The sequence below is a fragment of the Mesoplodon densirostris genome, chromosome 10 (genome assembly GCF_025265405.1).
Source record: "Mesoplodon densirostris isolate mMesDen1 chromosome 10, mMesDen1 primary haplotype, whole genome shotgun sequence".
Taxonomy (NCBI): Eukaryota; Metazoa; Chordata; class Mammalia; order Artiodactyla; family Ziphiidae; genus Mesoplodon; species Mesoplodon densirostris.
The window spans coordinates 110,306,152-110,321,475 of record NC_082670.1 but is presented as its reverse complement, the minus strand read 5'-3'; the positions used below and the strand labels follow the sequence as shown (position 1 = coordinate 110,321,475).

Here is a 15,324-nt window from a genome sequence, read left to right as displayed (position 1 = left end):
AGGCGAAAGCAGCTAGTCGGATCAGTTGGAGTGTGAAAAATTGGTTGGGGTAGGGGCAGTCTAACTGCACGTTAAACAGGTAAGACCATTTTCCCTTCACAAAGAAACGTCTTCGCGTTCTCTTGAAGCGTGCTTGTGCTTCCCGTTCCTTCTTTTTACATTTTTATTTATTTACAAGTGATAGAGACACATTCCGTCAGTTTTCACAAATCCAGGGCCCCCACATGACCTTGGGCCCCACCCATCGGCCTTAGGGCCAGGGAGTCCCTGCCCAGCCCAGATCGTCCTGCCAGCTCGCCCGTGAGAAATTCCACAAGAAATCCCCAACTTTGAAGTTGGGGGTTCATTCCTGTTGCTACAGACGTGCACGCAGGACAAAGCAGTTCCCCGTCCACGGGCACGGGCCCAGACCCGGTCTCCCGGCAGCCAGGGAAGGAAGGGGCTCCCTGGGCCGCTGTTCACGGTTGATCATTACTCTGTTTAGTTTAAAGCCATTTAAGAAACGGGGTAGTTTTTTTCATTTTATAGGGAACGAGGACTTGTCGAAGTATCTCTCGAGCAGTTCCCGAGAGGCGCGGTCCATGTGCTTGGACTGACCCCCAGTTCTTTCCTCGCAGCACTGGCCCGTGTTCACGGAGGTGAAGGACCTGCTGACCTTGGTGCCGCCCCTGGTGGGCCTGAAGGGCAATCTGGAGATGACACTGGCCTCGCGCCTCTCCACCGCGGTGAGTGGATGTCTGCACATCTGACCTCCAGGTCTCCCCGTGGAGCTCGTGGGCGGGTGGGTTGGACTCTGAAAATCTGACGTCACTGGGAATTGTCCTGTCGTGTGGCTCTACGTGGTCACTCCTTCCCGCCATCACCTTGCTCTTTGGCCGGAGGCTGGGCTGCGGACAAGGCCCAGATGTCAGGGGTGCTGTGTCCTTGTGTCCCCTGTTCATGCTGGAGCCTGAGGCTGGTTCCACACATGACCCAGAAGCAGTGGCAAATGTCCTAGAATCCTCGTCACCAGGGTGTCCTCCTCTGGGCACTCTGTCACAGTTCCCAGCTTTGCTACTCTCGTCACCCTCCCAGGGCATGGAAATCCCTTTCCTTCTGTTATGGGGATGGTCTCCTTTCTCTGTGAAAATGTCCTGATGTGCTGTGTTCTAGACACCGAGAGGTGGGCGATGCAGCTGGGGTGCTGGGGGGGGGGTCCCTGGAGCCCGAGGCTGGAGAGAGAGGTGAGGGGTGGCCAGCTGAACATGTCCATGTCCTAACCCGTGGAGACTGAATGCTCCCTTACGTGGAGGTGTTTGCACATGATTAAGTTAAGGCCCTTGCGGTAGGAGATAATCCTGGATCGTCCAGGGGGCCCGGTGTTGTCACAAGGGTCCTTACCAAGGGGAGGTGGGGTTGGGGGAAATGTCAGACAGAAGAAGGAGGCAGGTTGGGGGAGCAGATGCTCGCCACCAGCCTGCAAAGATGAAGGAAGGACCGTGAGCCAGGTATAGCTCTACCTGCTGGAAACGGAAAGAAACAGTTGCCCCCCTGCATAGACCCTCTGTAGACCCCTGGCCTCCAGAACTGAAAGAGAAGATGTTTGCATCATTTTCAACCACTGAATTGGTGGTAATTTGTCACAGCAGAGGCCGGACCGTGCAGTCTTGTGGGCCATTGAAATGTCTTAAGTGACAGGTGACATGGTGCCCGTGTGTGTGCACATACACGTGTGCACACATGTAAGTGTGATTAAATGGGTCAGTGAGAGGGAAGAAATGTTGATGGTAATCCCTGCCATGGTGGCATTTCAGGTTACATTTTTTTAATATAAATTTTATTTATTTATTTATTTATTTATTTATTTAGGCTGCGTTGGGTCTTCTTTGTGATGCGCGGGCTTCTCATTGCGGTGGCTTCTCTTGTTGCGGAGTCCAGGCTCTAGGCACGCGGGCTTCAGTAGTTGTGGCATGCGGGCCCAGTAGTTGTGGCTCGTGGGCTCTAGAGCACAGGCTCAGTAGTTGTGGCACACAGGCTTAGCTGCTGCGCAGCATGTGGGATCTTCCCAAACCAGTGCTTGAACCCGTGTCCCCTGCATTGGCAGGCGGCTTCTTAACCACTGTGCCTTGGGTTACATTTTTATTTCATGGTGCTTAACTGCATATTAAACACTTCTGTGCTGTGATTGTGTCTTACTGTTATAATTTTTTTAAATGCATAAAATGTGGAGGGGAGAAGAGAATGATTGGAACAGTTGATCATCACAGCCTGTTTGAGGAGAACAGCCCCATTATCAGTGCAATAGAACCTTTAAAAGCATTCAGGGGCTTCCCTGGTGGCGCAGTGGTTAAGTGCCGGAGTCCAGCTCCAGTGAGTCCAGGGATACCCAAGGGATGGATAGCTTCGGGGAAGGAAATAAATCTATTACACTTCTTAAAGTATCAGCATTGCATGTTTCTCTCTCTTTTTTTTGTTTACAATCACAGATTTATATATTGTAGTTGATTACATTACCAGGTACGTGACCAAACAATCTTAGCACAATCAAACCTCAAAATATTCTATAAAGATGTTTTTAAAAAAAATATCCCCTAGTTTCTAGATGTACTATTAAAATATTTCCCCAAGTTCCCATTAATCACAGGTTATTTCTTAGTAATCAAGCCAAGCAGTTATATAATTATTTTAATTGTAGAAGTTGGAGCTACTTGTTCCTATTTCTCTTCTTGCATGGGCAACCTTTTACAATGGTTCCACAAAAATATTTACAATATACCCTGCATGCCCTTTCTCGTTGTTTCCTCCAACTGAGACAGTGTTTTCTCCCTATCCTAGCAACCAATTCTGCTCTAGGCATTTGCTTTTCTATTATTAATCTTCCTTTATAATAGAACCATAAATTTCCTATGTCATCAGGAACTCCGGCCCATGGCCATAACTCCATACTAGAGGGTGTTTTCCATAAAAACATCCCCTTAGTTCCAGGCTCTGAATTCTTTACCCATTTCCCTGGGGCTTTAGTGGGTACTTCCCATTCTGTGGTAGTTTCAGGAGGGGGAGTCCTTAGAGGAATTTTTCTTTCACATGGAGCAACATCCCCCCAAAATTGCCCCTATATGTAAATTTATTATCATAAAACATAACAACAGAGCTATAGTCCACCCTCCCGGCATGGCGCTGCCTTGCAGTTTCGCCTTCCGTTGCTTCATGACTTTGTCATGGTGCAGTGGCTCCAGGATGGCTTCCGACAGTTAAGAATCCGCCTGCCAATGCAGGGGACACGGGTTCGAGCCCTGGTCCGGGAAGATCCCACATGACTTGGAGCAACTAAGCCCATGCGCCGCAACTACTGAGCCTGTGCTCTAGAGCCCGCAAGCCACAACTACTGAAGCCCGCACACCTAGAGCCCATGCTCCACTGCAAAGAGAAGCCACTGCAATGAGAGGCCCACGTGCCACAACGAAGAGTAGCCCCCGCTCGTCACAACTGGAGAAAGCCTGCGCAGCAATGAAGACCCAGCTCAGCCAAAAATAAAAATATAAAATAAATTTATAAAAAACAAAAAAAAGAAGCTTTCAACACCCAACACTGTATTAATGTGTAAATCAATACAACAAAAACTCACAAATTTTAAGTGTACGGGTCAGTGACTTTTGACAAATATACACACTGACATAACTACTACCCCTATCAGGATACAGAGCCTGCCACCCACAGTCCATCCCAGAAACCCCTGATCCACTTCCAATCTCTGTATATTAGTTCTGCCTTCAAGACCCACTCATGATGTAAAAAATATTCTTAGTGCAACTTGAAATAGAAGAATATTTTATTTATATTGTTCTGGATGTTTTAGCTAGTGTAATATGCCAAGAAAAGGAAATAAGACCCTTAAATAAAAAAGAGGGAGAGGGCTTCCCTGGTGGCGCAGTGGTTGAGAGTCCACCTGCAGATGCAGGGGACACGAAATATCTAGAAAAGTTTTAAAACTAATAATCTCAGTAAAGTGATCTGGTTTCAAAATATCTAGATGAAATTTAAAATAGACATTAACATGTATAACTACATACTTCTGCACACACTAAAATTGGTCATTACAAAATACAACTGAATTGTAAAATTGAATTGAAAAAATTGGAGAGAGATATCTTTCAAACAATGAACAAATTTTTTTTAGTTGTACATATATATACATTCTTTTCTTATTTGTATATTCTTTTCCATTATGGTTTATCATAGGATAGTGAATATAGTTCCCTGTGCTGTACAGTAGGACCTTGTTCTTTATCCATCCTATATATAAAAACTTACATCCGCTAACCCCAACCTCCCACTCCACCCCTCCCCCAACCCCTTCTCCCTTGGCAACCAGCAGTCTGTTCTCTGTGAATCTGTTTCTATTTCATAGATTCATGTGTCATATTTTAGATTCCACGTATAAGTGATATCATATGGTATTTGTCTTTCTGACTGATTTCACTGGATCTCTAGTTGCATCATGTTGCTGAAAATGGCATTATTTCATTCTTTGTTATGACTGAGTAATATTCCACTATATATATGTACCACATCTTCTTTATCTATTCCTCTATCAATGGACATTTAGGTTGCTTCCATGTCTTAGCTGTTGTAAATAGTGCAGCAATGAACATTGGGGTGCATGTATCTTTTTGAATTATAGTTTTGTCCGATATATGCCCAGGAGTGGGATTGCTGGATCATATGGTGGCTCTATTTTGTTTTCTGAGGAACCTCCATACTGTTCTCCACAGTGGCTACACTGTAAATGAGTTACATTCCCACCAACAGTGCAAGAGGGTTCCCTTTTCTCCACACCCTCTCCAGCATTTACTGTTTGCGGATTTTTTGATGATGGCCATTCTGACTGGTGTGAGGTGGTACCTCATTGTAGTTTTGATTTGCATTTCTCTAATGATTAGCCATGTTGAGCATCTTTTCATGTGCCTATTGGCCATCTGTATGTCTTCTTTGGAGAAATGTCTGTTTAGGTCTTCTGCCCGTTTTTTTGATTGGGTTGTTTGTTTTTTGTTGTTGAGTTGTATGAGCTGTTTGTATATTTTGGAAATTAAGCCCTTGTTGGTTGCCTCATTTGCAAATATTTTCTCCCATTCTGTAGGTTGTCTTTTCGTTTTGTTTATGGTTTCCTTTGCTGTGCAAAAGCTTGTAAGTTTGATTAGGTCCCATTTCAAACCGTGAACAAATTTTAAAACTTTTTCATACTGAAGCCTCAAAAAGAAATGTGTGGGACCCATACAAATAAAATGACAAAACTCCATAAAGGGAAATAGAAATTTGGAGGGAGAGATGGAGTTTCTGATGGGAAAAATCAATGTTGTAAAGTTACCAGTTCTCCCTGTTTTTGTTTATAAAATTAATGCAGTTAATGTCAGAGAAATTTGGGGGAACATTTGACAGTATTAATTAATTAATTTATTATTATTATTTTTTTATTTTTTTTTTGCGGTACACGGGCCTCTCACTGTTGTGGCCTATCCTGTTGCGGGGCACAGGCTCCAGACGTGCAGGCTCAGTGGCCATGGCTCACGGGCCCAGCCACTCCGTGGCATGTGGGATCTTTCTGGACCGGGGCACGAACCCATGTCCCCTGCATTGGCAGGCGGACTCTCAACCACTGTGCCACCAGGGAAGCCCTTGACAGTATTATTTTAAAGTTTATCTGGAGGAATGAGTCAGAATAACCATGAAAATATTGGTAGGAAAAAGAGAAAGAAGACTAATGGTGAAATTTGATTTCCAGATTTTACAACATAATATAAAGTTATAGTAAGAAAACTATTTTGCAGCCAGTCTCAATTGATATATCAGAGAACAAAACAGAACATCCAGAAATAAACTCAGGCTTATACAAATATAATCTACTGTATGATAATATGACATTTTAAATCAATGAAAAGAGGGTGGATTATTAATAAATGGTCCTGAGATAATTGGCTAATTCTTTAGAAGTAATTTTTATTTTATGTTATACATAAATGTATATTTTGAATACATGGAGTAATTTAAAGTAAAGCATGATACCAGAAAAACACATCAGTATTTTTAGAATTGGTGACAAGAAATGCTTTTTAAGTAGCAGAACAAATGCATAACTCATAAAGGAAAGACGATGCCTTGTCTCAGTTAAACTGGGAGCTACGTAATAATTTTAGTTCCCTAGGGCTGTCATAACAAAGTACCACAGACTGAGTGGCTTAAACAACAGCAATGTATGGTCTCCAAGCTCTGGTTATAAGTCAGAGATGGAGGCTGGAATGGGCTGGCTCCCCCTGAGGCTATAGGAGTCTCTGCTCCAGGCCTTTCCCCAGCTCTGGGTCTGCTGTGATCTCCACTGTTCCCTCGCCTGTAGATGCACTGCCCCAACCTCTGTCTTTGTCTTCATGTGGCTCTCCCTGTGTGCACATATCTCCAAATGTCCCCTTTCTATAAGGACAGCAGTCACATTGGATTAGGTGCCCACCCTACCCCAGTGTGACCTCATTATAAACTAAGTACATCTCCAACCACCCTATTTCCAAATCAAGTCACTTACGAGGTTCTAGGGGTTCGGACTTCAAGTTCTGTTGGGGGGACAATTCTACCCGTACAGTTTCCTTGCACAAATTAAAAGGGGAATAACTCACAAGGGGAAGAGTTATACAAAATTAACAGAGCTTCTGTATCCTCAAGTATCTAAGCAGCTCTTTTACATCAGCATGAAGACAGACCCTTCAATAGCAACATGAGCAAAGCGTATGAATCAAAATTTCGCGTTCAGGGTAAGTCTCCGCGCTCCCAATGCATGGGGCCCGGGTTTGATCCCTGGTCGGAGAACTTGATCCCATGTGCATGCCACAACTAATAAGTCTGCAGTGCCACAACTAAGAGTCCGCATGCCGCAACTAAAAAAAATAAAATAAAAATCCCGCATGCCACAACTAAGACCTGGCGCAGCCAAAATAAGTAATAAAAGAATTAAAAATTTAAAAAATATATTAAAAAAAGAAACTGCCAGAAAATTTTATGAAATCTCACCAGCAGTTTTTGAGATATTCAGTTTTTCTTCATCCTCACCAGTATTTGGTATCATCTAGTTTTTATTTTAGCTGTTTTATTAAACATGTAGTCATATCTCATCTTGGTCTTAATTTGCATTTCCCTAATGACTAATAATGGTCATCTTTTCTCATGTGCTTCTTTGCCATCACATACCCCTTTGAGTGAAGCATCTATTCATATCTAATTACATTACTGTTTTTACTCTTGAGTTTTGAGAGCTCTTTATAAATTCTATATATGAGTCTTTTGTCATATATGTGGTTTGCAAAAATTTTCTCCCATTCTCTGGCTTGACTTTTCACCCCCCTGAAAGGGTGTTTTAAAATATTTTATTTTCATTTTAGTAAAATACACATAAATTTTACCATCTTAACTGTTGTTAAATGTGCATTTCTCCACGTCCTCCTCAGCACTTGTTATTTCCTGGGTTTTTGTTTTGTTTTGTTTTTGGGGGAGTTTGTTTTTTAAGTAGTAGCCATCCTAATGGCTGTGATATTGATTTGTATTTCCCTAATAATTAGTAATGTTGAACATCTTTTCATGTGCTTTTTGCCATTTTTAATTTTCTTGGAGAAATGTCTATTCAAGTCCTATACACATTTTTTAATGGGGTTTATTTATTGGTTGTTGAGCTGTAGGAGTTCTTTATGTATTCTGGAACTTAACTCTTATCAGACATATGATTTGCCAATAGTTTCTCCCTTTCTGTTGGTTTTCTTTTCACTCTGTTGATTGTGTCCTTTGATGCACAAAAGTTTTAAATTTTGATGTAGTCCAGTTTATCTATTTTTATTTTCTTACCTGTGCTTTTTGAGTCATATCCAAGAAATCATAACCAAATACAATGTCATAAGATTTTCCCCTATGTTTTCTTCTGAGAAGTTTATAGATTTAGCTCTAATGTTTAGATCTTTGATCCATTTTGAGTTAATTTTTTTTTTTTTTTTTTTTTTTTTTTTTTTTGCGGTATGCGGGCCTCTCACTGTTGTGGCCTCCCCCGTTGCGGAGCACAGGCTCCGGACGCGCAGGCTCCGGACGCGCAGGCTCAGCGGCCATGGCTCACGGGCCCAGCCGCTCCGCGGCATATGGGATCCTCCCAGACCGGGGCACGAACCCGTATCCCCTGCATCGGCAGGCGGACTCTCAACCACTTGCGCCACCAGGGAGGCCCTTGAGTTAATTTTTGTATATGGTATTAGGTAAAGGTTCAACTTCATCCTTTTGTATGTGGCTGTCCAGATTTCCCAGCACCATTTGTTGAAAAGACTGTCCTCTCCCCATTGAACTGTCCTGGCATGCTTGTCAAAAATTATTTGACCATATATGCCAGGGTTTATTTCTGGGGTCTCTGTTCTAGTCCGTTGGTCTATGTGTCTTTATGGTAGTACCACACTATTTCAAAGCCTGTAGCTTTGAAATAGGTTTTAAAATCAGGAAATATGAGGCCTCCAACTTTGTTCTTTTTTAAAAATTTTTATTGAAATATAGTTGATTTACAATACTGTGTTAGTTTGAGGTGTACAGTAAAGTGATTCAGTTATATATATATATATTTATTTATTTATTTTTACACTCTCTACCATTATAGGTTATTACAATATATTGAGTATAGTTCCCTGTGCTATACAGTAGGTCCTTGGTTATCTATATAGTAGTATGTATATTTTAAGCACAAACTCCTAATTTATCCCTCTCTTCCCCTCCCCTTTGGTAACCATAAGTTTATTTTCTATGTTTGTGAGTCAGTTTCTGTTTTGTAAATAAGTTCATGTATCATTTTTTTTAGTTAGATTCCACATATGAGTGAGATACCATGTGATATTTGTCTTTGTTTGTCTTACTTAGTATGATCATCTCTAGCTCCATCCACGTTGCTGCAAATGGCTTATTTCATTCTTTTTTATGGCTGAGTAATATTTCACTGTATATATGTACGACATCTTCTTTATCGATTCCTCTGTCAATGGACTTTTAGGTTGCTTCCATGTCTTGGCTATTGTAAATAGTGCTGCCATGAACATTGGGGTCCATGTATCTTTTCTAATTATGGTTTTCTCCAGATACATGCCCAGGAGTGGGATTACTGGATCATATGGTAGCTCTATTTTTAGTTTTTAAAGGAACCTCCATACTGTTCTTCATAGTGGTTGTACCAATTTACATTCCCACCAACAGTGTAGAAGCATTCCCTTTTCTCCACACCCTCTCCAGCATTTATTATTTGTAGACTTTTTAATGGTGGCCATTCTGACTGGTGTGAGGTGATACCTAATTGTAGTTTTGATTTGCATTTCTCTAATAATAAGCAATATTGAGCATCTTTTCGTGTGTTTGTTGGCCATCTGTGTGTCTTCTTTTGAAAAAATGTCTTTTTAGATCTTCTGCCCATTTTTTGATTGGGTTGTTTGTTTTTTTGATATTGAGCTGTATAAGCTGTTTGTATTTTTTTTTCTTTTTTTTTTGTGGTACGTGGGCCTCTCACTGTTGTGGCCTCTCCTGTTGCAGAGCACAGGCTCTGGATGCACAGGCTCAGCAGTGGCCATGGCTCATGGGCCCAGCTGCTCCACGGCATGTGGGATCTTCCCAGACTGGGGCATGAACCCGTGTCCCCTGCATCGGCAGGCGGACTCTCAACCACTGCGCCACCAGGGAAGCCCTGTTTGTATATTTTAGAGATTAATCCCTTGCCAGTTGCATCATTTACAAATATTTTCTCCCAGTCTGTAGATGGGCTTTTTGTGTTGTTTATGGTCTCCTTTGCTGTGCAAAAGCTTTTAAGTTTAATTAGGTCCCATTTGTTTATTTTTGTTTTTATTTCCATTACTCTAGGAGACGGATCCAAAAAGATAGTGCTGTGATTTATGTCAAAAAGTGTTCTGCCTATACCTTCCTCTAGGAGTTTATAGTATCTGGTCTTACATTTAATCCATTTTGAGTTTATTTTTGTGTTTGGTGTTAGAGAATGTTCTAACTTCATTTTGTAGCTGTCCAGTTTCCCAGCACAACATATTGAAGAGACTGTCTTTTTTCCACTGTATAGTCTTGTCTCCTTTGTCATAGATTAATTGACCATAGGTGTGTGGGTTTATTTCTGGGCTTTCTATCCTGTTCCATTGATCTATATTCCTGTTTTTGTGCCAGAATCACACTGTTTTGATTACTGTAGCTTTGAGGTATAGTCTCAAGTCAGGGAGCCTGATTCCTCCAGCTCCGTTTTTCTTTCTCAAGATTGCTTTGGCTCTTCGGGGTCTTTTGTGTTTCCATAAAAATTTAAAAAATTTTTGTTCTAGTTCTGTGAAAAATGCAATTGGTAATTTGATAGGAATTGCATTGAATCTGTACATTGCCTAGGATACTATAGTCATTTTGACAATATTGATTCCTCCAATCCAAGAACATGGTGTATCATTCTGTTTGTGTCATTTACGATTTCTTACATCCGTGTCTTACACCTTTTGGAGTACAAGTCTTTGCCTCCTTAGGTAGCTTTATTCCTAGGTATTTTATTCTTTTTGATGCAATGGTAAATGGGATAGTTTCCTTAATTTCTCTTTCTGATCTTTCATTGTTAGTGTATAGAAATGCAACAGATTTTTGTGTATCAATTTCATGTACTGCAATTTTACCAAATTCATTGATGAGCTGTAATAGTTTTCTGGTAGCATCTTTAGGATGATCTGTGTATAGTATCAAGTCATCTTTAAACAGTGACAGTTTTACTTTTTCTTTTCCAGTTTGGATGCCTTTTATTTCTTCTTCTTCTCTGATTGCCATGGCTAGGACTTCCAAAACTATTGTTGAATAAAAGTGGTGAGAGTGGACATCCCTGTCTTGTTCCTGATCTTAGAGGAAATGCTTTCTGCTTTTCACTGTTGAGTATGATGTTAGCTGTGGGTTTGTCATATGTGGACTTTATTATATTGAGGTAGGTTCCCTCTATGCCCACTTTCTGGGGAGTTTTTATCATAAATGGGTGTTGAATTTTGTCAAAAGCTTTCCTGCATCTATTGAGATGATCATATGGTTTTTATTCTTCAGTTTGTTGATGTGGTGTATCCCATGATTGATTTGCAGAAATGAAAAATCCTTGCATCCCTGGGATATATCCCACTTGATCACGGTGTATGATCCTTTTAATGTATTGTTGAATTCAGATTGCTAGTATTTTGTTGAGGATTTTTGCGTCTATGTTCATCAATGATATTGGCTGGTAATTTTCTTTTTTTGTGGTATCTTTGTCTGGTTTTGGTATCAGGGTAATAGTGGCCTCATAGCATGTGGGCTCTTCGTTGCGGTGCACAGGCTTCTCTCTAGTTGTGGCACGCAGGCTCCGGAGTGCACGGGCTCAGTAGTTGTGGCACACAGGTTTAGTTGCCCTGCGGCATGTGGGATTTTAGTTCCCTGACCAGAGATCGAACTGGCATTCCCTGCATTGCAGGACCAATTCTTAACCACTGGACCACCGGGGAAGTCCCTTTGTTGGGACTTTTTAAATCACAGATTCAATTTCAGTACATGTGATTGGTCTGTTCACATTTTCTATTTCTTCCTGGTTCAGCCTTGGGAGATTGTACTTTTCTAAGAATTTGTCCATTTCTTCCAGGTTGTTCATTTTATTGGCATATGGTTGCTTGTAGTTGTCTCTTATTATCCTTTGTATTTCTGTGGTGTCTGTTGTAACTTCTCCTTTTTCATTTCTAATTTTATTGATTTGGGCCCTCTCCCTTTTTTTCTTTTTTTTTTTTTTTTTTTTCTTTTTTTTTTTCGGTACGCGGGCCTCTCACTGCTGCGGCCTCCCCCGCTGCGGAGCACAGGCTCCGGACGCGCAGGCCCAGCGGCCATGGCTCACGGGCCCAGCCGCTCCGCGGCATATGGGATCCTCCCAGACCGGGGCACGAACCCGTATCCCCTGCATCGGCAGGCGGACTCTCAACCACTGCGCCACCAGGGAGGCCCTCCCTTTTTTTTCTTGATGAGGCTGGCTAATGGTTTATCAATTTTGTTTATCTTTTCAAAGAACCAGCTTTTAGTTTCTTTCGTCTTTGGTATTGTTTTATTTGTTTCTAGTTCATTTATTTCTGCTCTGATCTTTATCATTTCTTCCCTTCTACTAACTTTGGATTTTGTTTGTTCTTCTTTCTCTAGTTGCTTTAGGTGTAAAGTTAGGTGGTTTGTTTGTTATTTTTCTTGTTTCCTGATGTAAGCTTGTATTCCTATTAACTTCCCTTTAGAACTGCTTTTGCTGCATCCCATAGGTTTTGGGTCATCGTTTTTTTCGTTTTCATTTGTCTCTAGGTATTTTTTTGTTTCCTCTTTGATTTCTTCAGTGATCCATTGGTTGTTTAGTAGCATATTGTTTAGCCTCCACATGTTTGTTTTTTACAGTTTTTTCCTTGTTGTTTATTTCTAATCTCATAACGTTGCGGTCGGAAAAGATGCTTGATATGATTTCAGTTTTCTTAAATTTACCAAGGCTTTCTTTGTGGCCCAGCATGTGGTAGATCCTGGAGACTCTTCTGCATGCATATGAGAAGAATGTGTATTCTGCTGCTTTTGGATGGAATGCTCTATAAATATCAATTAAGTCCATATGGTCTAATGAGTGATTTAAGGCCTGTGTTTCCTTATTGATTTTCTTTCTGAATGGTCTATCCATTGGTGAAAGTGGGGTGTTGGGACTTCCCTGGTGGCCCAGTGGTTAAGACTCCATGCTCCCAATACAGGGGGCCCAGCTTCGATCCCTGGTCCGAGAACCAGATCCCTCATGCGTGTCGCAACTAAGTGTTCGCATGCTGCAACTAAGGAGCCTGTGAGCCACAACTAAGGAGCCGGCAAGCCGCAACTAAGGAGCCCGCTGGCTGCAACTAAGACCTGGCATAACTTAATTAATTATTTAATTAATTTTTAAAAAGCAATTAATAGGTATTAAAAAAGAAAGCATGCTATAAAAAAAACGAAGTGGGGTGTTAAAGCCCCCACTATAATTGTGTGGCTGTCGATTTCTCCCTTTATGGCTCTTAGTGTTTGCCTTACATATTGAGGTGCTCCTCTGTTGGATGCGTATGTATTTACAATTGTTATGTCTTCTCCTTGGATTGATCTCTTGATTATTATGTAGTGTCCTTCTTTGTCTCTTATAATAGTCTTTATTTTAAAGTCTATTTTGTCTGATATGAGTATTGCTATTCCAGCCTTCTTTTGATTTTCATTTGCATGGAATATGTTATTCCATCACCTCACTTTCAGTATGTATGTGTCCCTAGGTCTGAAGTGGGTCACTTGTAGACAGCATATATATGGGTGTTGTTTTTGTATCCATTCAGCCATTCTGTGTCTTTTGGTTGGAGCACTTAATCCATTTAAGGTAATTATCAATATGTATGTTCCTGTTGCCATTTTCTTAATTTTTTTGGTTTGTTCTTGTAGGTCTTTTTTCTTCCTTTCCTCTCTTTTTCTCTTGTGGTTTGATGACCATCTTTAGTGTTCTGTTTGGGTTGTGTTTCCTTTTTTGTGTTTGTACCTATTATAGTTTTGGGGTTTGCTGTTCCCATGAGGTTTTGTTATAGCAGTCTATATATGTACGTGGTTATTTTAAGCTGCTGGTTGCTTTCCTGCCTAGAGAAGTTATTTTAGCATTTGTTGGAAAGCTGGCCTGGGGGTGCTGAATTCTCTTAGCTTTTGCTTGTCCATAAAGCTTTTGATTTCTCTGTCAAATCTGAATGAGAGCCTTGATGGATAGAGTATTCTTGGTTGTAGGTTCTTTGCTTTCATCACTTTATATATATATCATGTCACTCCCTTCTGGCCTGCAGAGTTTCTTCTGAGAAATCAGCTGATAACCTTATGGGAGTTCCTTGTATGTTATTTGTTGTTTTTCCCTTGTTGCTTTTAAAGTTTTTTCTTTGTCTTTAATTTTTGTCAGTTTTATTACTGTGTGTCTTGGCAGCGTGTTCCTCCTCCTTGGGTTTATCCTTCTTGGGACTCTCTGCGCTTCCTGGACTTTGGTGACTGTTTCCTTTCCCATGTTAGGGAAGTTTTCAGTTATTATCTCTTCAAATCTTTTCTCAGGTCCTTTCTCTCTTCTGCTTCTGGGGCCCCTATAATGCAAATGATGTTGCATTTAATGTTGTCCCAGAGGTCTCTTAGACTCTCTTCATTTCTTTTCATTCTTTTTTCTGCTCCTCGGCAGTTATTTCCACCATTCTGTCTTCACTTATCCGTTCTTCTGCCTCAGTTATTCTGCTATTGATTCCTTCTAGTGTATTTTTTTTTTTTTTTTTTTTTTGCTGTACGCGGGCCTCTCACCGCTGTGGCCTCTCCCATTGCGGAGCACAGGCTCCGGACACACAGGCTCCGCGGCCATGGCTCGCGGGCCCAGCCGCTCCGCGGCACGTGGGATCTTCCGGGATCGGGGCACGAACCCGTGTCCCCTGCATCGGCAGGCGGACTCTCAACCACTGCGCCACCAGGGAAGCCCTTCTAGTGTATTTTTCATTTCAGTTATTGTATTGTTCATCTCTGTTTGTTTGTTCTTTAGTTCTTCTGGGTTTTTGTTAAACATTTCTAGCATCGTCTCGATCCTTGCCTCCATTCTTTTTCTGAGATCCTGGATCATCTTCACTATCATTATTCTGAATTCTTTTTCCAGAAGGTTGCCTATCTCCACTTCACTTAGTTGACCTTCTGAGGTTTTATCTTGTTCCTTCATCTGGAACATATTCCTCTGCCATTTCATTTTAACTTTCTGTGATTGTGGTTTCTGTTCTGCAGGCTGCAGGATTATAGTTCTTTCTGCTTCTGCTGTCTGCCGTCTGGTAGGTGAGGCTATCAAAAAGGCTTTTGCAAGCTTCCTGATGGGAAGGACTGGTGGTGGGTGGAGCTGGGTCTTGTCCCTCTAGTAGGTAGGGCCATGCTCAGTCAAACTTTAATCTGCTGATGGGTGGGGCTGTTTTCCCTCCCTGTTAGTTGTTTGGCCTGAGGTGACCCAGCACTGGAGCCTACAGGCTATATGGTGGGACTAGTGGTGACCTCCAGGAGGGCTCACGTCAGTGAGTACTTCCCAGAACTGCTGTTGCCAGTGTCTTTGTCCCTGCAGTGAGCTTCGGCTGCCCTCCCCATCACTTCTGCAGGAGACCCTCCAGTACTAGCAGGTAGGTCTGGCCAAGTCTCTTTTTTTTTTTTTTTTTTTACCCCTGGGTCCTGGTGCACACAAGACTTTGTGTGTGCCCTCCAAGAATGGAGTTTCTGTTTCACCCTGTCCTGTGGAAG

The 15,324-nt window shown here is 41.7% G+C and overlaps 1 protein-coding gene across 3 annotated transcripts in view; it reads left to right on the top strand.

Annotated features, from left to right (window-relative positions):
• The window catches only part of SLC41A3 (solute carrier family 41 member 3), a 75,004-nt gene that overhangs the window by 33,382 nt on the left and 26,298 nt on the right, over window positions 1-15,324 (top strand). For all 3 annotated transcript variants that reach the window (XM_060110732.1, XM_060110734.1, XM_060110731.1), the window contains exon 3: window positions 618-725. In XM_060110732.1, coding sequence (XP_059966715.1) covers window positions 618-725 — 108 coding nt within the window. The remainder of the gene's footprint in view (window positions 1-617; window positions 726-15,324) is intronic.